Source organism: Elgaria multicarinata, chromosome 14 (genome assembly GCF_023053635.1).
Source record: "Elgaria multicarinata webbii isolate HBS135686 ecotype San Diego chromosome 14, rElgMul1.1.pri, whole genome shotgun sequence".
Classification (NCBI taxonomy): Eukaryota; Metazoa; Chordata; class Lepidosauria; order Squamata; family Anguidae; genus Elgaria; species Elgaria multicarinata.
Genome location: NC_086184.1, coordinates 3,701,427 through 3,723,123, shown reverse-complemented (window position 1 = coordinate 3,723,123; position 21,697 = coordinate 3,701,427). Strand labels below are relative to the sequence as shown.

At 47.1% G+C, this 21,697-nt stretch overlaps 2 protein-coding genes across 3 annotated transcripts in view; both read right to left on the bottom strand.

The window, feature by feature from the left end:
• Positions 1-389: 389 nt before the first annotated feature.
• The window catches only part of FBXO31 (F-box protein 31), a 28,176-nt gene continuing 6,868 nt past the window's right edge, over positions 390-21,697 (bottom strand). The window contains exons 2-10 of one of the 2 annotated variants that reach the window (XM_063141239.1): positions 20,019-20,090; positions 19,091-19,177; positions 13,551-13,627; positions 11,976-12,143; positions 11,751-11,825; positions 8,043-8,152; positions 7,337-7,490; positions 5,380-5,753; positions 390-3,566 (exon numbers count right to left, since the gene is read on the bottom strand). In XM_063141239.1, coding sequence (XP_062997309.1) covers positions 3,344-3,566; positions 5,380-5,753; positions 7,337-7,490; positions 8,043-8,152; positions 11,751-11,825; positions 11,976-12,143; positions 13,551-13,627; positions 19,091-19,177; positions 20,019-20,090 — 1,340 coding nt within the window. In that variant the 3' untranslated portion in view covers positions 390-3,343. The remainder of the gene's footprint in view (positions 3,567-5,379; positions 5,754-7,336; positions 7,491-8,042; positions 8,153-11,750; positions 11,826-11,975; positions 12,144-13,550; positions 13,628-19,090; positions 19,178-20,018; positions 20,091-21,697) is intronic. The other variant, XM_063141240.1, reaches the window with a different exon arrangement.
• Positions 11,150-21,697, bottom strand: part of ZCCHC14 (zinc finger CCHC-type containing 14) — an 88,108-nt gene continuing 77,560 nt past the window's right edge. The window contains exon 14 of the mRNA XM_063141236.1: positions 11,150-11,161. The gene's annotated coding sequence lies outside the window, so the exon portion shown is untranslated. The remainder of the gene's footprint in view (positions 11,162-21,697) is intronic.

Here is a 21,697-nt window from a genome sequence, read left to right as displayed (position 1 = left end):
CAAAAGGAAAGGTTATAATGTTTGGCCTTTTTAGCTTAGGAAAAAGGTGAATGAGAGGAAGGGGGAAAGGAATGAACACAACAGAGGTGTATACAATGATGCGCTCCTAACTTTGGCTCTGAATGTGCCGTTTTTGTTAAGGGATGCTCTGTGCCTTCTGTGGGTTTTTGCACCACTTGGGTCAAAAGCATGACCCTTAAAAAAAAAGTCAGAAGAGTAGCGCTGAGGGCACTGATTTGGACAGGACATTGTGTATGTGTGCATATGGCACAGAAAGTCAATTACAATCCACTTGTAGCTTACAGTGGAAAACCAACAATTTTTCAGGGCTAAAAGCCACCCGCCTGGAAGCGTCCTTGGATAACAGAATCAGAGTACATCAATCAGTCTCAAATTCACAAAATCTTTTTTATTGTTATTGTTATCATCTGAAATTGGAAAAGGCTCCTCGGGCAACAACAAGCAAGTGGAAAAGGAAGGTGTAAAAATGGAGCTCACTCATCCGACACCCAGAAAACAGTACAGTCTCCACCCTGACAGTTGTGGCTTTATCCTCATCACCTCCACCAAAACTTTGGAAACAACCCTTTGGTTTGGAGAGAGAGAGAGAGAGAAAATGAAGTGTGACAGGCCACCCATGGATGAAAAGTTGTCAGGCGCAACTTTTCATCAATTAATAGGGCGGGAAGGGAAAAGAGAGCTTTGAAGTATTGCTGTGTTCACCTTCCCAAAGCAGACTCCTTAGCACGTAAACCTCACCACCAATTTAGCCCTATAACTCAGATTGAAGAAGAGGTACCACCCAAAACTCTGGATAGAATACGCAGATCCTGGTAACTTCAGCATGCAAGATGCTTCACAGACCACAGAGGAAGGCAAAAGGAATCCCCAGCTACGTTATCATTGCAGGAATAGCTGCCCTTTCAAGCTTCTGTACTCCAACGAGGGACAGGAACGGCTCCTTATTTTAGAATAGGGGATTGCCATTCCCAAAGGGGACAAAACTGCATTCAAAAGGACATGCAATGGAAGGAGGGCCAATGCAAGAGCCGGGATTCACCCATAATCAAAACCAAACCTAAATGTAGGCACCTATATTTGCACCTATTTCCCATGCTTCTTGCCGCTTTCATCCGCATGTCCTTTCCCTTTTCCCACTGAAATGGAGCCTGTAAGCATCTGAGGGCAGGGCTCTGTCTCTGCTTTGTTTTGCTTCTGCAAAGTGCCAGTGGCAGCCACATTTTGAAATTTCTTCCTCACAGGTCAATGGGAGGCATTCATTCCTACAGCGGAAAGAGAAGTATTGGGGAGAGGAACAGGACAGGGAGGGCAAAAAACCACCCCTACCAACACTACACCAACATACACCCCACCTTTCATGACGATGGGCATTTTGCTAAGTTAGTAATAAATACATACATACATAAATAAAAGCAATAAATAAGGAAGCTGGCTTCACCTTAGTGGTAAAGCATCTGCTTTGCATGCACAAGATTCCAGGATCAAACTCTGGCACTGCCGGTCAAAGAAGGACCTCAGTTAACAGGCCAGGAGAGGCCTTTTTCTGCCCAAATAAGGCTTAATGGCCCAAAGGTCTGATTTAGTACAGAGGCAGCTTGTCATAATCATGAATGGCTAAAGCCAGTGTGAGGCTCTCCCTATCTGGGTGTGGGAACAACTGACTGCACACTCCTAGTACCTCCAAGTTACCCACGGACACTTTCCAAAACAGGAGCAGTTAACAGCGGGGAAGAGGGTGAAAGACAGAGAGAGGCCTTAGGGTGCACTGCCACATCTGGGATTGTGGCTTGGGCCCCCAAAAGAGGAAAGGGGGGGGACCCAGAGATTCTGCAAGTAAGACCCATACTTGTAAGCTCCAGCTGCTCAAAAGGAAGCTATTGCAAAGAAGGATCTCGAGTAGACTGGCTGAAGGGAGATTAGAGAACAAACCTTAGCATTGCATGAGGGTCAAGCTGCTTCCAATAAGGTTTGCAGAGGATGCCAGATTGGGGCAAGAGTACTGGTTGTACCTTAGAGTGACTACGCATGGCACAAAGGGAGAAAGGTTACAGCTACCAAGAACAGGCAACTTGGACCCAGAAGGACCAGAACGTGCCCGAAGGGAGGATGCCTTTTTGCATTCTTTAAAGGTACCCAAGAGTGAGTCAGCACTAGTTCTGCTTCTCCTCCTAGACACGTGTGACTGAGTGTTACAAGCGAATTTTAGGGAGAGCCTCCCCGAAAGCAGGGAGGGGGGGAGGGGAGCGGGTTGGGGAGTGCCCTGCTAACTTCTTACACAGCCCAAGAGGCACACACGGCTGATTAGCTTTGGAAATGAAGAGAGTGAGAGAGGGTTGCTATTATGCTGCAGAATGGACTTTCTTCAATCATCATCATCATCGTTATGCTAACACTTTTATTTTTTAAAAAAATCACCACTCTAAAAATAACCCTGCAGTAGTGGCCATGTAGGGTTTCTAAGTTCTGATCGAAGTCAAACAAGAAACTCGGAGGCGTGGGGGTGGGGGTGGGGGAAAGAAAAGCATCAACCATAGTGGCACCTCCTGCCCAGGTGCTCCTCAGACCCTTTGCCCACCTGTTGCAGCAGGTGGAACATGAGGATAGGCAAAGGGACCCGGAAAGCAAGAGAAACCCGTGTTCGTGCTTTTAGTGAACCCTTTTATCTCGCACTCTCCTCCTCCTCCTCCTCACCGCAGGGGGACGTGACAACCCCAAGAGGCACGCCAGCCTCTGCTCTCAGGTTTGCATTTAAAGGGAAACTTCTTGGCGCAAAAGGGAGACATAAACGACGTTTGGATCTTGTGATCGTTAGCAGCAGATCGCGATTTCAAAAAGCAGCCATGATTCTAAAGTGAGAGGGGCATGTTCAGAAAGGAAGCCAGAGGCTACAGAAGCACCTGAAGAACAGCTGGTTTGCTGAGAGAGAACACGGAGTGGCCATCAGTAGTTTCATATATACACTCACACTCTCACAACGGCCATTCGATTATTTATGCTCTCCGCAAGGCGCTGGATTTGTTTGTCTCGACTCAGGCACCAACCTTTTCTGGGGTGGGGGCGGGGGCGTGGAATAACAGAAAAACACAAGCATGCTAGCTGCCGCCTCGGCAAGCTGCCCTCCCAATATAAAGAGCTATATTACAAACTATACATAGCATACTGGGGAAGTATAGTTAGTGCGCTAAGGAGCGTGTGAGTACATTTTGGTAAAAAGGCCTTATTGAGAAGTGCATGCTATCTCTCACTCCGAGGGCAGGTGCCCTGTCCCCCCAAAGACAGGAAAAGTGGGTTCCTGTCTCCTCCGGCTGCTGGGAGGCCACCATCATGAGGTCAGTAACTGAATGTTCTTCAGCATTTCATCAAAATCCTCCCGCGACGGAGCCTCTGCATTCTGGAAGGAGACCTTGATCCGACTGTAGAGGCTAAATGACTGCAGCTCCAGCCAGATGAAGCCAAAACGGTCGTCATCGAACAAGACAAAGACGCCAGGCGTCCGCTCGGGACTGGTGAAGCCGTGGCCAGCTATGAGCCCTGTCCCGTAGAAGCTAAGCGCAAAAGCAAAACAAAGGACGCGGTCAGTGATCTGCCCTATGGAATCCCAGCGTCACACAACTTGCCCAACCTCCATCTTCAAGAAACATAAATGTGGGCCATTAGTTAACGTGCCCCATGCAGCTCTTCCCGGCAATCCCTGTCATGTTACTTCCAGAGCTTCAAGTTTCCTTGTCTCTTCTAAAAAGTATTAAGCCCTAACTTAAGTATATGCTAATAGCGCGATCCAAATGCCCTCCACCCCCTGACATTGGCGGGCAAAGTCCCACTCAGCGACCGTTGCTCTTTTCAGTGAAAGGTTGTATTTGGGGGGGGGGGCGCATCTTGCATTTCCTCTTGGTATTTTTCAAAAGAGTTTTTATTTCTTCCTCCTGATTCTGCCATGCTTAATTATTTTGATTTTAATTTCCATTATCATAAGCCACCTTGGGGAAGAAAAATATTTATAAAAGGGTAAGATTAAAATGACTATATATATATATGTTGCAACTAAAAGCGCCCTGGGCGATTTTTCTCTTTACCACCCCTATTTATTGTCTTTATTATATATCTATACTGCCCATTAGCCAAAGCTCTCTTGGCTTTTCACAAAACAAAGCTTAAAACTATAAAATACAATACAACAGTAAAACATAATATGAAAATTATAGGTTAGAATCGATCAAAAGTCCTACTTTTACAGCAGACCCAGGTTAGATTGTAAGCCTATGCGGCAGGGTCTTGCTATTTACTGTGTAATCTGTACAGCACCATGTACATTGATGATGCTATATAAATAAATAATAATAATAATAATAATAATAATAGATCTATACTAAACAGGATATAACACTTTGAAAATGGTTTGAAAATGGTATATGAAACGAGTCCTGGGCACGAACAGTTGTCAAAACCGTTAAAAACCATTATAAAGCACTAGTGTAGATCCTGCCCCAGTGAAATGAACAGGAACTAAATTAGGGACTAATTTAAATCCCAGATATTTCAATGGGTTTACTCTAAATAGGACTTTCGTTGGATTCTACCTCGTATGTTTAAAACAGAATAAAAGCAAAGCAAAAAACCAAGATACCAGTGCTAAGTTCTAAAATGCACTAATGCAGTTTAACAAACAAAACAAAAACCTGAAAGACGAAAAAGCCTCTGAGAAGAAGGAGGTCTTCACCTGGCGCTGAAAACACCCCCAACAAAGGCACCAGGCAAATCTCCCTGGGGTGGGCGTTCCATAGCCAGGGTGTCATCACTCAAAAGGCCTCTCTTTAGTAGCCCCCCCGCCCCCGACGTCATTTTCTGGGGGCGCCTAGAGGAGGGCTTCTGAAGAAGACCTTGGGGTCTGGGCAGCTATATTTGTTCCCTAAGAACAGAACAGCCTCCTGACACCCAAGAGGACCCTAACGGGCTGAAGTTACAGGAAGTCAGATTCCGGCTGGACATCAGGAAAAACTTCCTGACTGTTAGAGCAGTACGACAATGGAATCAGTTACTTAGGGAGGTTGTGGGCTCTCCCACACTAGAGGCCTTCAAGAGGCAGCTGGACAACCATCTGTCAGGGATGCTTTAGGGCGGATTCCTGCATGGAGCAGAGGGTTGGACTCGATGGCCTTATAGGCCTCTTCCAAGTCTACTATTCTATGATTTTTCTGGGCCTTTCAGCAACTCTCACCAAATATCACGCAAGATGCAAGAAGTGGAGTTTTCCAGGGTTTGGCTGGATTAGACAAGAGCCTGGTGGATATTTGTAGATAACGTCCTTTGCGGTACCCAAGACCGCCTCTAGAAACACAACTCTTTGCTCTCAACATTTACCAGGCTCTGCAGGTCCGAGGGTAATCCTCATTCCTGGAGGCGATCCCACCCGGCAGTACGAAGGGGCAAGGGGTTGGCATGGAGCCCTCCGCTGCAGCGCCCCCTTCAGCTGCAGAGGCTTCTCCTCCGTCCCCTTCCGGCCGAGAGCCGCCTGGCTGTGGCTGGTGCTCGTCTTCCTGCCCCTTCTCCTCTGGGAGGCCTTCCTCCTGCTCCTGCTGCTCCTGCTGCTGCTCCCGTCGCACCTGCTCTTGCACCTCCAGGACGATGCGCGACAGCTCACTGAAGTTGCTCAGGCTTTCAATGTCGGGCAGCTGGATGGGATGCGCCAGGTCAATCTCCACCGTCTGCTGGCCGGCTGGGATGTTAGGGTCACCCTGGAGAGAGGCAGGAAAGACAGTGGAATGACTCTGCCGAAGACTCCTGGCGTCCAGAGCAAACAGCCATCGTGCCCAAAGGCTCCAAGGAGCTCTGACCTTCCCGGTTCCCTACTCCTCGCTTCAGTTCTGCTGCCAACCGTTGCCTCTTCTGCCATGCCGCTCCTCGTGACGTGATTAACCTCCCCAACCTTAAAACACCTCCTAGTCCAGGACTGGAGGGCCTCAGGCCCAGGGGTTAAATCCAGCCCTCGGGGCTTCTCAAGGCAGCTAGTGCCCCTTCCCTAGCCCCACCACCCAACGACTGGGTGGCTTCCTGGCCTTGGTGCAGTTCCCCACCACCACCACATTCTCAAAGGTTGAAACATCTCTCCTAAGGCTTAACTGCTAGCAGTAAGAGCTTTAAGCCAAAAGATGCCGGCATTTGGGGGATCTGGGGCTTGGCCCGCCCTGCCTTTGGCTCCACCCACCCCAGGAACGCAGCCCCCAAGAGCTTCTTTAAAATGGCCCTTGGGATGAAAGAGGTTCAACAGCCCTGTTCCAGCCCCTCCTTTCCCAAACACTCTGTTTGACACCAAACCTTCTCAGGGCCCTCGTGGCACTGCCTCTTCTACGACTTCTGGCACTAGCACATTTCTCTCCTCGCCTCTGCTCACCCCTGCCAGTAACCCTTGTCCTCTCTCTTTGTCCTGACCGTCGAAGAAGCCATTCACTCTCCCACAACAGTCTTCTTGCCCCTACAGTCCAGCATACAGCCCCCAAACGCAAATGCGAATGCACAGCCTGTCTTGGAAGCAAACGAGGAGAAGGTTGGGATGAGTGGGCCAGTGACCAGGGGAAGGGACACATCACGGTCCGCCACTCGCAGTGGCCCCTGTGCTCCTCCACCTGGGTCAGGCTTACATCAACGCTTCTCCTCAGTTCTTTGCTAGCCCCTACACAAGGAAAAGCTGGACTTTGAGGCTAAACAAGGAATAGCATGCCCAAGCATGTTGTCTACTGGCATAAAGGAAAGGAAAGGAACCTCTCATGCAAGCACTGAGTCATTACTGACTCTTGGAAGGACGCCAGCTTTCACTGACGTTTTCTTGGCAGGCCTTATAGCGGGGTGGTTTGCCGTTGCCTTCCCCGGCCATTATTCCCTTTCCCCCAGCTAACTGGGTACTCATTTTACCGACCTCAGGAGGATGGAAGGCTGAGTCGACCCGAGCCGGCTGCCTGAAACCAGCTTCCGCTGGGATCGAACTCAGGCCGTGGGGAGAGTTTCGGCTGCAGAAACTGCTGCTTTACCGCTCTGCGCCACACAAGGCTCATTACTGGCATAAAACATAGGCCTTTTTTATTGCCATTTCAGAACTGGGGATTCCTGGTTACAAATATTAGTTATTTTCCGCCGCCCTCCGCCGAGGTTTCCAAGCCAGAAGGAATGGCCCGACACCTGCCCTGCTCCACACAGGCTCCTTGAATGCACCTGGCCTTGCTGTAAAAGGACAGGTGGGTTAGCCGGGGGAAGCGGGACAGGCAGTGATCCCAAAGCCGAGGCCAAACACACACACACAAACAGGAGAAAGCTCGATGCTCACTGTGATTTTCGTTCCTTTGGCCTTTTTCCCATGGAAGCTCAGCATGACTAGTTCAAGGCCGTGGCTCCCGTATGTCCCCTTGAAAAGGCCCGGCTGAATGAGATCGTCAGCACTACGTGGAGGGAGGTAGATGCGTCTGTAGGTCAAGCAGTTGCTGGAATATAAAAACAGCCACAGGTGCATTTAATGCAGATGGGACTGGGACTGTTTAGAGCAACCTCAGCTTTCAGTATTCAAAACAACAGGCCACAAAATCAAGTTTCCTTCAGCTCTCTGGGCAGGGGTGGGGGGAACCTGTGACCCTCCAGGTGTTTCCGGACTACAGCTCCCAGTGTCCCTGGCCATTGGCCATGATGACTAGGGCTGCTAGGAGCGGTTGTCTGACAACAGCTCTATGGAGTCTTGACCCGGGGTAGCAGATTGGCTGCCTCGTGGGAGGGCCTCTTTTCCTCCACTTACGACCTGCTTGCATATTTGCGAACACAGCAAATATTGCAGAAGTCCCCATGAGTCCCCAGCGCTCTCTCAAGAAAGAAGAAACCAAACCCTGGGGAGCGCTTCCCCTTGGAATCTCTAATCCTCTGGGGAAGTGCATAACTGTATTGTTTGCTAGCATAATTTAGTCTGAAATCAAAATTCTCAATTTAAGGGGGGGGGTGTGTGGCTACAGCAGTTGAGGAAAAAAGATTCCCCGCCCCGCTCTTACTCGTATTGACTAGTATAGATGAACTTCATCAGGATGAGCTCTTGCATGTGTTCATGGAAGATGTCTTCCAGAGTCCGCCCCCATTCCTCTCGCAGCCACGTCCGGAATTCCTACAACAGCACCCAAAAGAGAAGAAGCAAAAGCCAATGAGTCACAGTTGCCTGGCGCCCTTTCCTCTCATAGGAGTTTAAGAATACACAAGTCCCTTTGAACAGGAGGCATCTCTCTGCTCTTCGCCAGGCGGCCTGCACGTTACTAACCCCCTTTCCCTGGACTACAATTCCCAGAACTCCATCAGGAGAAAGCAATAACTTAAACTGCTCCATTTACAGAGCCAAAGGCGGGATGTTTTCACCTCTTTATGTGTGTTCTGTGGTCTGGCTCATACATAACACGAAGCCACGGTGTGGTTTATTGAAAGCTGGGTTGTCGTTGTGTCCGAATCCATCTCTTCAGAAAAACCATGGTTTGTTAACTAGCTACAAACTACAACTAGAACACTTGTTCTTGGCTTATGAAGCCTGGCTTGTCGTGATGTCTGAACCCGTAACTGTGGCTGATCCTTGCTTTTTTGTGCTGCTGTCCACCCTGAAATAGAAGTGCCTGGCAAAAGCAGCTTGAGAATGAAAATATCCTGAAGGCTGCAAAATTGTGGGGAGAGAAACAAACCAGAAATAGGAAAAACAAGCTGAAGTTTGTTTGCTTATCCACAAGGTAATTCATGGCTAACCCATGGTTTGCTGCCCTACCCAAGGTTGGTCTGGCAGATGATCAAACAGACTGCCATTTGTTTTCTGAATCTCTGAGTGGTTTGTTTCCTCCTCCTTTGCCTGCTCCCTCCCTGTATCTCAAATGCCTTTACAACGCTGTCATGCTAGCATGTAGAATGACTGAGGTGTTTTTTTACCACTTGTTCTCCAACCTCTGTAACCTGATGAAACAACCCACAGTTCTGGGTTCACACATAACCCATGATTTAAGTAACCCAGAATTCACAACACAACAGCAAACCATAAGCTCTTCTTCTGGTTTGTTCGTGGATAAGAAACCATGGTATGCTAGCCCACTTGGATTTGGCAACGCAACAACCCAGAATTCAACAACCAAAACAATAGGTTAGCATTATGTGCGAACCCAGCCACCATCTCTTTCAAACTTCAAAGCTCTGATTCAAGCCTTTGCTTTCAGATGAAGCAATAAAAATAATAATCTGCTATAGAGGGCATGGTGGTGTTTCAGCGTTACAGTACACACTGAACCATTTCAAGATATGGTTAGCCTAATTTATCCTAATGATCTTTCCACAGAGAACATGATAGGATTTCTTTGCTCTCCCTCCCCACCCCATTCGTCTCTTGACAATCAGCAGCTCTTTCATCAGGCGTTTGCCTGCTGGAGCACAGCAGCAATGTTTTAGCATTAACTCTGCACTGCTGAATGTGACATTAATCCCTCATGTCAGATGACGAGCTGTAAAGAGAACCTCTCCACCCCCACACCTCGGCCCCAAGTCTGGTCTTCAAACACGGCTGACATTTAGCTTTCCAGCTGTACTGTGCACACCCTCTGTGTTTCACCAGGTGATGGAAGATAGCATTTGGAGGCACAAATAAAGACAGGGCTGGGTGGGGCAAGAATCCCGAAACGCAATACAGAAATTGGGACCCTTATGCACATCCAGCCCACTGCATGGTGCAGATCACAAGGTTTTATTGCACAGCCAGCTCTAACAGAGACTTACAACCTTGCAGACACAGGCCCAGTTCCCCACGGCAAGCAGGAAGATCTCTGTGTTGTTGTGGAAGAGACAACACAGAGACCAACCCTGGGTTCCAACTTTCCTGCAACAACCCAGAGCTCCTGGTTTGCACACAATGCTAAACAACCCAACAACGGAGCCTCCCTAGGTTGTTTAGCCCCTCTTGCATGCAGTGGGAGAAATCAGGTGGCAGGAGATAGCATGCTCACTCATTCTCAGCTAGTTCACAACAACCCAGGCTTTAAAAAAACACACTTGTGTAGTTCTAACATGCAAACCAGGCCAGAGGATAAAACAGTTGAACTGTCTCTCTTCCTCTATTGGAAGTACAGAGAAACAGAGCCTGGTTCAGCAAGCATGTGTGTATGTATGTTGCACGTCTGCATTAAGGATTTCCAAACAATTCTGTGGACTGATTTGCCTCCCAGTGATGACCAGCTAGCGCAGCCTTGCCCTCCAGATGTTTTCATCTTCCAACTCCCATCAGTTCCAGCTAGCATGGCCAATGGTCAGGAATGATGGGAGGTATAGTCCAAAACATCTGGAGGACACCAGGTTGGGTAGGCTGAGTTAGCTTATCAAACACCCTGTTCTCTGATTAATAATCTATAATAACTATTACTAATGGCCATGTTTTCATGCAATGGTTAACTTTATTTATGCAAGTAACACATCAGGAGCCATTCTTAAAGGTGGCCTATGCTGTGCAAGAGCCCACATTGGAAGCTGCATGCAATATATTTGTAGAGCAGCTTCTAATGTTGCATGGGACGATGCATAAAACAGAAGGTTCTGTTCTGTATGTGGTTTCCACACACGCGCCCCCCTCCATATTCTGAAAGCAGGTTGCTAGGCAGCATAGGAGGGGAAGGAAATACATAAACTTGAGTTCAGCATGGTGCTTTGGATCTCGGCCAGAGCCAGAATGCTTTCAGTCCTTTATGATCTCCACTAAAGGGAGCCCTAAGGCACTCCCTGCTTAGCAACGTTCATTCCCGGCTTGTAAGTCAGAGAACACCATGCTGAGCGTTGGTGAAGCACCTGGACAGCAGCCAAGGGATGGACATAGAATCTGCAAGTGACCTTTGGCTTGCATATGCAGGTGGGGGGACATCGAAGCCACAAGAAGCTTGTTCAACAAATCAGCTCAAGCCTACACATACGTTTCTACTCAGGGAGAAAAGTGCTGGTGATTCACAATTTGCGTGAGTGTCCCATAACAGGCAAGTTTTCAGAGATGACTTAGGGTGTTATGGTGTCCTCAGGCAGCCGAATAACTACAGTTGTTTAGGAGGATATGAAATGCCATACTCTCAACGAGAAATATACAAAGACACTTGCTATCAAACCCTCTATTACTCTATACCTGTTTCATGACTGCTATTTGGGGTGTGGGAGAAAGATCACTTTAAATATGGAACAATAGTTCTTGGAATAACCCACGATGACCTTGATTCATTCTTTTCTTTATGCTGTCAGTATCACTTGTAACTTTGTTTATGCTATTGTCATACCTGAAAATCCTCTCAATAAAGTTAAAGGTGTTTTGTTTTTTTAAATCCCATAAAGGTATTTTCCTCCTTGCAACACCTACAATCATCCCTCTGCTATGTGAATTGCTATGGGGGCTATCCAATTACCAGGATCTGTTTGATCTTTTCGATGTTGTTCAGCAGTTTTAGATTGTAATTCTAAACAAACATAAGTAAACATGCAGAGGATTCCTCTGTTAGACACGTTACAGGCTTCACCCAACCTGTTACTCTCTGGTTGTGGTGGACTGCAACTCCCATCATTCCTAACCATTCCTTGCTGGGAAAGATGGGGGTTGCAGTTGCAGTCCAGCACATCTGGAGAGCACCAGGTTGCGGAAGTCTGCTTTAATATAATCAATCATCTGGAGAGGATGTGCTTTGGCGTGATCATATCTTTCCAGAGCAGGGCCTTACCTCTTGCCTTCCTCCCGACATTCGATGGTGATCCGTCTGGTTGCACTTGGTCGAAAACTCATCCTTTTTCACAATCTGTACAAATTAACGAAGCGAGATCAGGAGTTACCAGCCATGGTCTCTCGCTTGAGAAGAGAGCCACAAACTGGTGTAAAATGACCACGGCATCTGTGGCAGCCTGGACAGGCAATCTGGACAGGCAACCGGACAAAATACATGGCTCACCTGAATATGCCCACTGTGGGGTCCCTTGTGGCCGTACATGCACTCGACGGTGGCACTCCTTCTCTCCATTAAGTGAATCCTGAAGAGGGGCTTGAATCTCATTGGGTCATCCACATGAGGGTCATGCGGGGGCAAGTACATCCAGCCAATGATGAACAAGCCATCCACCTGTCAAGGGCAAGATAAGGAAAGAGTCAAGATCTGCTTGCCTTTTGGTTCCTTCCCCTGAGAGCGTCATCACACAGGGGACAATCGCGTTTGCTTACCGGCGCTTCTCCGCCCGCGCATTTCAGTGGGCCGTTTTGATCGCGCTGCTTCTCCTGCACACAGCAGGAGATAGCGGCAACGTCCGTCTTTAAAAATAAGACGGACTTACTGGGGTGATTTTTTGTGGCGCGAAGAAGGCTAGAAGGGGCAGGAGGCACGTGGGAGGCAGACGACGTCGTGAGAGGGACGCACGAAAATCTGTGAGTGCCCAGAAATGAGCATGCAATAAAACACTCATCTGATGGAACCATGAGATAGGCTTCTTCCAAGATAGCAGCTCTGACCCAAAGCCTTCTGGGTCAAGGTTACCCATCTTCAAAGCTGGCTAATTGCCTTCCTGAAATGCTGTGCCTGGTCTGCTGGTCACCATGCATCCTTTCCGAGGGGAAGGGGAGCTTGTTTTAACATAGCTTTCAAATGCTCAGTTCTCCCTGCAAAGCAGCAAGTCAGACACACCCCGCCCCCTGGGCTCTTTAAGCTCCAGAGAGCAGCTGTGCTGATAAGAGAACACATCCCCAGAGCCTCAAACTAATTAGGTGGAAAGCAGCTCAAGTTGGCAGCTCTTCTCTCAGCAGGAAGAAGCCAACAAGGATCCACCCTCCCAAGCTGGTAGTAAGCAATACAGAACATGCATCTTTCTCTCCACTGCAGGAGAGGAAGCTGTCCTCCACAGCTCCACTTTCCAGCTCAAGGGAAGGCATTTTGGTGCCTGAGGCAGGAAATCCAAATAGCACCTGCTCTTTCCCAGTAATTACTATGGGCCACAACCCACAGCAACGTTTTCTTCCACAAACCTCATTAAGATGAATGGAAACTGGGGCAAGAGATTCCTGCAACTTTCATTCGTTTCAATGGAGCCTGCACAGGAGAAAGTATCTGCAAATTGTATTCGATGGGTCAGTTCCGGCTACCTCCAGCTCTGCTGCCCTTAATGCCACCCCAAATCTGCCACCTGAGACAGCCACCTCACTTCATCCCTTGGCTGCCACTTCCCCATGTACAACTCAAAGGATGTCTTCTCTTCTTGTCCCATCTTCACTTCCATGGGCCTTTAATCATGTGGCAAGCTGTTATCTCTTACTATTGCCTCTTCTTCAACTAGTGAATTAAAACGACTTACTGAAAGCACACAGGGGAAACACACCGCTTTAAGCCACCTCTGGTGTCTGCTACAGGTTTGAACCAAGCCCCAAATCCTCTCTAGTGCATGAAAAAAGGTCACCTCAAGCAGCATTAAAGCGCTCAAGCGTCTGGCATCACACTTTGTGCAACATGGCAGCTTCATGTCCAGGAGGCCGCTGTACTCACCACCACATTCAATAGCCCCCCATATGGTCCAATGTCCGGTTGCCAGAGGCCCAAGATGTGCCGATATCGGTGGAGCACTAGAGAATTGGAGGAAAAACAGAAGATATAAAATATGAAGGGAAATTCCTGAAAGCAAAGAAGAGCACCAAGTGTGACCGAGAGCTCCTTGCATGGGAGAATCAGGAAAGTAGAGCTCCATATTCCAGACTCTAAAACCCTCTCTCTGTGCCCTGCTGCAGTTATGCAAATTAAAGTGGCACTTCACATCTATTCTGCTTACTTTGTGTAATTTATTCTGGTTCTGTTCATCATGGCAGAGTTGTAAAGACTGCAGGGCAGTCAAGACCTCCCTCCAATATTTATGGAAGTCTTGGGGAGATAATACAGATGGGGGGGGAACGAAATGAAACTGGATCAGACAGCTGTTTTAACTTTCCCTCCATGCTGCTTCTGCAGTCAAAACCCCCCATCTACGAAGATTCTTCCTTGGTGGTCGAATATAGCTCCCTGTTTCCCCACCACTGGTGGAGCTAATAGCAGTGAGGCAGGGGAGTTTTATTAAGGAAAGGTTGAAAGCCCCTTCCCCCAACTCTGCTGCCCCTGAGCTAATTAACTCCACTTTCAAGCAGCTTCTTTAAAGGCTCCAGGAGATCTGATCATGGATTTGCCAGGGCATGACTGCTTCAGTCCTTATTCAGGCACTCCCTGACATTTTACCAGGCACCGCCCAATTTCACAGCTAGAAACTAGCTGCTGCTTTTCTATTTCTTTTTTTTAAAAGAGGCAGCAGTTTAAGTTTCTCAGGATTATGGATTCTGCCTTAAATACCAAATTTTGCATATTTTATTCCTCTTTGTGCTTGCACGGAATACTCATTCAGTCAATGAGGGAGTCAAACGCAGTGCACTATAAAACATTACTGTGGACAGAGGTGGACATACATCTTGGAAGACCCTTGGAAGATCCTCAACTTCAGCCCTGCAGGCAAAGTGGCCTAGCAGCTATGTCACAATGCAAAGTGAAGCTGATGTCACGTAGTGGCTAAGAGACTGGGCCCTAAATCAAGAAGTCCCCGGTTCGAACCTCGCCTCCGCCTTATGCAAGCCACCCTCCCCTCTGCGATATTGGGGTAACAATACTCACCTACTTTATAGGGTTGCTGTCGGGATGACTAGATAATGCATGGGAAATGCTTTGAGCTCAGAAGTGCTATATAGATTTATTATTATTAATTCAAGAAGCTCAGCTTGACCAATTTGCAGATAGTAGCTCCATTGACAACATGGCAGTAAGACACAGTGGTGTTGCTGTGGGCAAAGCAGGAAAAGAAATGGACAGAATATTTCATTGTCCATTGAGCTAGGATTGTTCCTCCCTGGTAGCGGTGTGGTGGTGGTTCACATCACTCTAGTCTGCTTTCTAAAACTACGTGCAAGAGGGAAGGGCCTACATGAGAATGACAGAGTGTCAACATTTGGAGGTGGGGAGGCGAGCGTGAGCGATATATTCCCTCTTCCAAGTCGTGACAAGCTTTGGGATAGCAGGATGGAGGGACGGGTGTGGGGGAGCAAGAAACTTAAAAAACAAATGTGAAAGATACAAAGAAGGGCTTCCTACTACTATAGCCTCCTCTTACACAGCCAACAAGAAAAAGGGACAGGTGCTTCCAGACAGCTGTAGCTGTGGAGACTGGAAGTGCTGTTACAAAGCAAAAGATTTAAAGCATATGCATAACACATCCATTATTCCAATGGTGTTATGTTTTAATAGCCTCCTGGCCATGTAGCTTCTTTTTATGTGGGACTCCTAGGTCTGAAGAGCCTCATGTGGCGCAGAGCGTTAAAGCAGCAGTTTCTGCAGCCGAAACTCTCCCCACGGCCTGAGTTCAATCCCAGCGGAAGCTGGTTTCAGGCAGCCGGCTCGGGTCGACTCAGCCTTCCATCCTCCCGAGGTCGGTAAAATGAGTACCCAATTAGCTGGGGGAAAGGTAATAACGGCCGGGGAAGGCAATGGCAAACCACCCCGCTATAAGGCCTGCCAAGAAAACATCAGCGAAAGCTGGCGTCCCTCCAAGAGTCAGTAATGACTCAGTGCTTGCACGAGAGGTTCCTTTCCTTTCCTAGGTCTGAAGGTCTAATTAACTCAAAAGGCTTGCTTCCAGCTTTTGGGACATTCACTAATGAAATAAAAAGGACAGAACCTGCTGTGCTCTGTCTCTCTTGAAAAGCAACGCAGAAGCCCAACATTCTCCTCTGAGGGCTACTGGATAGAACAAGGGCTAACCTCACTCCTAACTCCTCGCAGGAAGTTCTGACTGAAGAGATCGTGACCACACATGCAGAGTTTTTTAATATCAGGAATCAATCCACGAACACATACAGCGGGAAGGGGGAGGAAATGCATCTAGTCATGTATAGAGTGCCTTCCCTATGCAGTAAGCCTAGCCCACCCACTATGGCCAGAGACAGCGGCAGCCACGCAAACATGAACCCAGCACTGAATTTTTAAAAAGTTAAACATTACCCATGGAAGACAGCCACTAAATCAGAGAAGCACCCCAAAGAAATGCCCATTGCACAACAGAACCTCTACCGTTCCATAGCTTCTCAAGGTCCCACTGAGGCAAAGATGTGATGGCTTGGGACCACAATACCTGATGGAACGCCTCTCCCGACATGAACCTACCCGTACACTGTGCTCAACATCTAAGGTCCTCCTCCGAGTGCCTTCTCCGAGGGAACCTCGGAGGATGGCAACAAGGGAGAGGGCCTTCTCAGTGGTTGCCCCCCGACTGTGGAATGATCTTCCCGATAAGGCTCGCCTGGTGCCAACGTTGTTATCTTTTCAGCGCCAGGTCAAGACCTTTCTCTTCTCCCAGGCATTTTAAGCAGCATTTAATAACGTTAAGTTTGTTTTTAATGGACCCCAGAATTGTTGTTTTAAATGGATACTGTTTTTATGTTTTTATACTGTTTTTATGTTTTTTTTAAATTTTTTGTGTACTTTTAATGTTTACTATTTTTAATTGTTGTAAACTGCCCAGAGAGCTTCGGCTGGAGGGCGGTATATAAATGTAATAAAATAAATAAATAAATAAATGGGAAGGGTTCCACATGTTCCAGTTGAGGCCAGGATGCTTCACTCAGTCCACTTCAGAGGCTTTTGCCAAGGCAAAAGCCAGTCTGCCCTTGAAAGGCATCGGTCGAAGTGTGTTCTCAGCTTCTACACAGTATTTAAGCTCATGCTATAAGCTGAAAACTCTGTTGTTCCAGTGGAACAGCTACAATTTCCCGCATCCACAAAGGAAGCTGCCTTACACCAGGTCGGACTGTTTGTCCAACTAGCCCAGTATTGGCTGCTCTCTGACTGGCAACGGCTTTCCACGGTCACAGACTTTTCCATCACCTGTCACCAGTTCCTTTTTTCAAACTGGTGATGCAGGGATTGAACCTGGGAAGTTATGCATGCAAACCACATGCTTCAGCATGGAGCTTTATTTATTATTTTATTATTGCATTTATATCCCGCCTTTTTTCCTCCAAGGAACCCAAGGCGGTGTACATAATCCTCCTCCTCTCCATTTTATCCTCACAACAACAACCCTGTGAGGTAGGCTGGGCTGAGAGTCTGTAACTGGCCCAAAGTCACCCAGTGGGTTTCCATGGCCAAGTGGGGACTAGAACTCAGGATCTCCTGACTGCCACTACCAATACTTTAGCCACCACACTACACTTTAGCCCAATCTAATGGTAGAATCTGCTTCATGTAGACCTAGTGCACTGAGAAACCCAATTTTCATGTGTAGCTTTGCAATTTGTGTGGGCAGTGGGGGGGAGAAAGGACACAAAGGAAACCAGGAACTCTTGTGCAGGGCTGAGCAAAGTGAATGGGCTTTGTGCAAAAGCACACCTGTCTTCTTTCACAGCTCCCATCCATTTTATTGTTTTGTGAGAAAGGCTGCCTTCTTAGCAGGCACAAAGACAGTGAATACAGGTTTCTCCGGCATTGCATTTCTGTGACAGGGAAAGCTACGCTTGTTGAATTGTTGCCCAACGTGCAGCATTTATGCAAACCAAGACAAAACCAGAGATATTTATTCTCAGGGTCACTTGGCATTTGGGGGCAAATAAAAACAGCAGTGTGTAGCCTTCTTGAACAGAAAAATGAAGCGTCTGAATAGATTTTTCAATAGCAGTCTAAGAAAGAAGGAGCTCCTTTCATCCACCAGCCAACACCATAAGAAGTTCAGATTCACATTGAAGAACTTCTATTAGTTAGATGCATTTTTTTTTCAAGGAGCTGAGCAGCCTCAAGATCCAGCGCTGGGCAAAATAAATGACCCAGCAGCAAGTCTCAAAAATCCACTCATTTCTGCTCAAGCTCAGACAACAGCCGGAGGACTCAACGCAGAATCCACAGAATTGAGGCTGCTTACTCAGGACTAGGATCACGCAGAGTTGCTTCCTAACCATTTTTTCCTTCTGGCCCCCCAAAAAGGCGGGTGGGGGTGGGGGGGAGATGCTGAATTGCTTTTTCTAGAGTAGGGATGGCCAATGAGCAAATTCAGAAATCCAGCTCATGCTACTCTGGCTGAGATAACAAAGCAGCACAGACTTATATGGGAAGATAAGAGGTTCCTGGCTTCTGACTATGGCTGTTACAACTCCTCACCTTCTTATGCTGCTCTAGAGCACTGCTTGGTGTCAGGAACTCTTGGTTAGGAAGGAGCTCCGAGAGGACCCAAATCCAATGGGCAGTACCAGGTTAGAGGCCGTAGTTCTTTCCGCTCAGTCTTCAGGCCTGCACAGAGTGCTTGGGATATAGGGAGGGTCATCTCTCATGTGTACAGGGTACAGTGGTGTTAAGAAAAAGCAGGAATCTCTTGCACTGACTCCAGTTGCTTGGAAACTGCAGTGAAATTAGACCTCTCAGGAAAGGACCTGTGTGGTGCCTGGTGTCCTGCTCATCATAGGGCTGAGGGCACTTCTGAGTGGATTTCCGGATGTCCTGTGCCCAGCATGGAATTCTCTCAAACATCTCTTGACTTATCAGTGACCTTCTTGAGGTTGCCTGCAAACCTAGATTTTCCAGTATGGCACCCTATATCACACTGTCAATCATTTGCCTTTCTGAATCCCATCCATTCCTCCTGATCCTGAATGTTGATATGAAACTCTAAATGCACTTTGTCTTTTCCTGATCCAGTTAAGATGTGTGGGCCTATCAACTGCAAAGCTCTATCAAACACTACCCGTCTTCATGTTTGTATGCCCGCTCTCCAGCACAGCCCTAAAGCTCCAGACACCCAGAGCAACCTCTGCCTTACTGCTTTCTGCTTACTCCTACATCCTTGCATAGTGTTGCTGTTGGTGCTAGGATCGTTTCTCGGTTACACTTGATCCCCTGAATTAGAACCTGGTGCTCTCAGAACACATGTCTAGTTTGCAAATGACCCAGGAAAGCTTTGTTCAAGAGGTCAGGCAGGCACACTCCATGCTTACACACAGTGCAGAAAGCGTTTGCCAACAGAAGGTACATACGGCAAGTGTAAACATCTCTGTATTCCATGTGCTCGTAGTCGGGAAGGATTTTCATAAAACGCCCTGATTTGACTCGTGGGTTTATACCTGAGCAGACACAGTAGGGTGAATATGAGAACTTTGGTCCCCCTCTTAAAAAACCCTCTGACCACCCATCCATTTTTTTTTTCAATCTGGGGATGCTGCTGGAACAGCACAGACCTGTTCCGTTGTGTTCTGAAATAAGAGGTAGAGGTGACAACCCTCTAGGTCACAATTTTCTGGAATAAGGTTAAGAACTTTCTTTAATATGAGCAAAATCAGGCTCTTTCAGGTGAGAAGCTGGGAAAAAAAGATGGTCCATGTTCTGATCCATATGAATCAATTCAATGGGTGCCCTGTAACATTTTTGCCTGAGAGAGTTGTACGAGTTCTAAACTAAAGTCAAGAGAGAGCCATCAAGCTCAAAGGATGATGCAGCCCTCAGCAGATGAAGGACTCAGCACGCAAAGGCTTACACATGAAGCTGCTCCGCAAATACTGGGTATCACTTAAAACTTAGCACCAAGTCTATAAAAAATCTCAAGGCAAAGTCTTAAGTCCCTTCAAAACTCCTACCAGAACCACCACGCTTACATTTCATGAGGGGTGGGGGAGCAGCTGCTCATTCCTCAGCCTGCTAATCATAAACAACACTTACAGATGAAGGAATCATGCAGAGCATTTATGGGGGGGGGGGGAGGCAGAGCTGTTCCAAATCCTGACATTTCTGGGGTGCACTGAAGTGCTAAACGAACCAAGCTCATTAGGGCTTCACAGATAAGCAAGTCACAGCTGTTGACTTGCAGGCCTGCTCAGCTTGAGACCTTTGAGTCACTCAAGTTAAAGATTCGGTGCAAATTCACTTTCAAAAATGGAACTCGAACAGGAACGTGAGCTTGGCACTTACGTTTGGCATACACATCTCGACAGGATACTCCCGTGATCTCCAGCTTCCGCAGGTTCTCACAGACACCATATTCTGCAATTAAATAGAGATGATTATGTTGTAAAATATTAAGTTGTGCTCTGATGCAATGCCATCTGCTGTCCAGAGACAAGAATATTAAGTTGCCTTTTCCAATAGAAACCTGGGGATGTCCGTGGAAGAAAGAACCTGCACGTCTTCACCGTGGTTTAATCACACTGACAAAGGCCTCTAGTCTGTTCTAAAATACAACCAACAAAACAAAATCAACAAAATAAAGCCCATTGTTTCCGCATGTTCTTCAATCTTAACCCAGGAACTATATAAATCGGTTATATTTCATTATATATATGTTTGGGCTACTCAGAATCCATTTATTTGTTTATTTATTGACTTTATAAAACACACCATCTGCCTACAAGGCACTTGGGCAATTTACAATAAAACATTAAAACACATAAAACCATAGAACACAGAAGGGGAAAAACCCATACATAAAATAAAGGTAGCATTTACAGTTAAGGCATGACAATACGTTCTACAACATTAAAAGTGCAATGAAAAAACAGTCTTTACTCCCTGTCTAAAGCAAAATATGGAAGAAGCCAACCTCACGTCCACAACTACAGTGCTGGTACCAAGAAGTCCCTATTTCAAATACCGATGAAGCTAGTCTCTCTAATACTGCTCCCAATGATGACTGCACGTTATGGGCACATTCATAAGGATGGACGTGGTCCTTCATTTCCACATCTATAACATGAACGGTATGTATGCCTGTGTACTTCACCTAGAAAAAAAATCACAACTTGTGACCCACCGGGGGCTCAACTGACCTGTGTTTTTGTGCTTGGCCAGAACTACAAAAATGGACGTGTGTGTATGTCAAGTCCTTGGCAGGCCACAATACTGAGCTGCGTTTGGCTTGGTAGGGTACGAATTGTGCTTTTGACTGGAAGCTTAACAACAGAACTGGAAAAATATTCCATGTTTCTAGCTGCCAGTATCAAAATACTACACATCCAGCAGCATCTATTCCCCCTTTCCCCAATAATGAAGGCCCCCCGACTGCTTTGGAACACAGAGAGAGCCTTGCCTATTCCTCCATACTTGCTAATCAATACGATGGCAACACACAGGCTTAGTTCACTGCCTTGTGTATTGCTGGGACTTTCCAAATATAAAACGCACACAAGAAAAATGGCTTTTACTGCAGTTTTAAAATGGAGAAACAATTCTCAGAAGTTAGCTAACAGATCAATAAAAAAATTGCTGCAACGTCCATAGAAACAGGAGTGGGAGGAAGTAAATGACAAGCTCGAAACAGATCAGACGCCTGCCTCTTGGTGCCACGGGAGACACAACCCATATTTGTTCCAGGATTTGGAAATATTAGCTAAAACCCGACCAGCTTTCCAGAGTGTAAGATTAAAGCTGTGGCTTTACACTTCCAGCACCTGCTAGATATGAATCATCTGTCATGAAACTCATCTAGAAAACATCAAGGGGAGGAACTCACTAAAATTTGGCAACTTCTAAGTTAGCTCTTACAGTCTCTGACTTAACTGTGTCATTTCAAAGTTCAGTGTACAAAGTATTTATCTGGACAGTGGTTAGAGTTTGGATTTCGGCCAGAGAGCAGGGTTCAGATCCCCATGTAC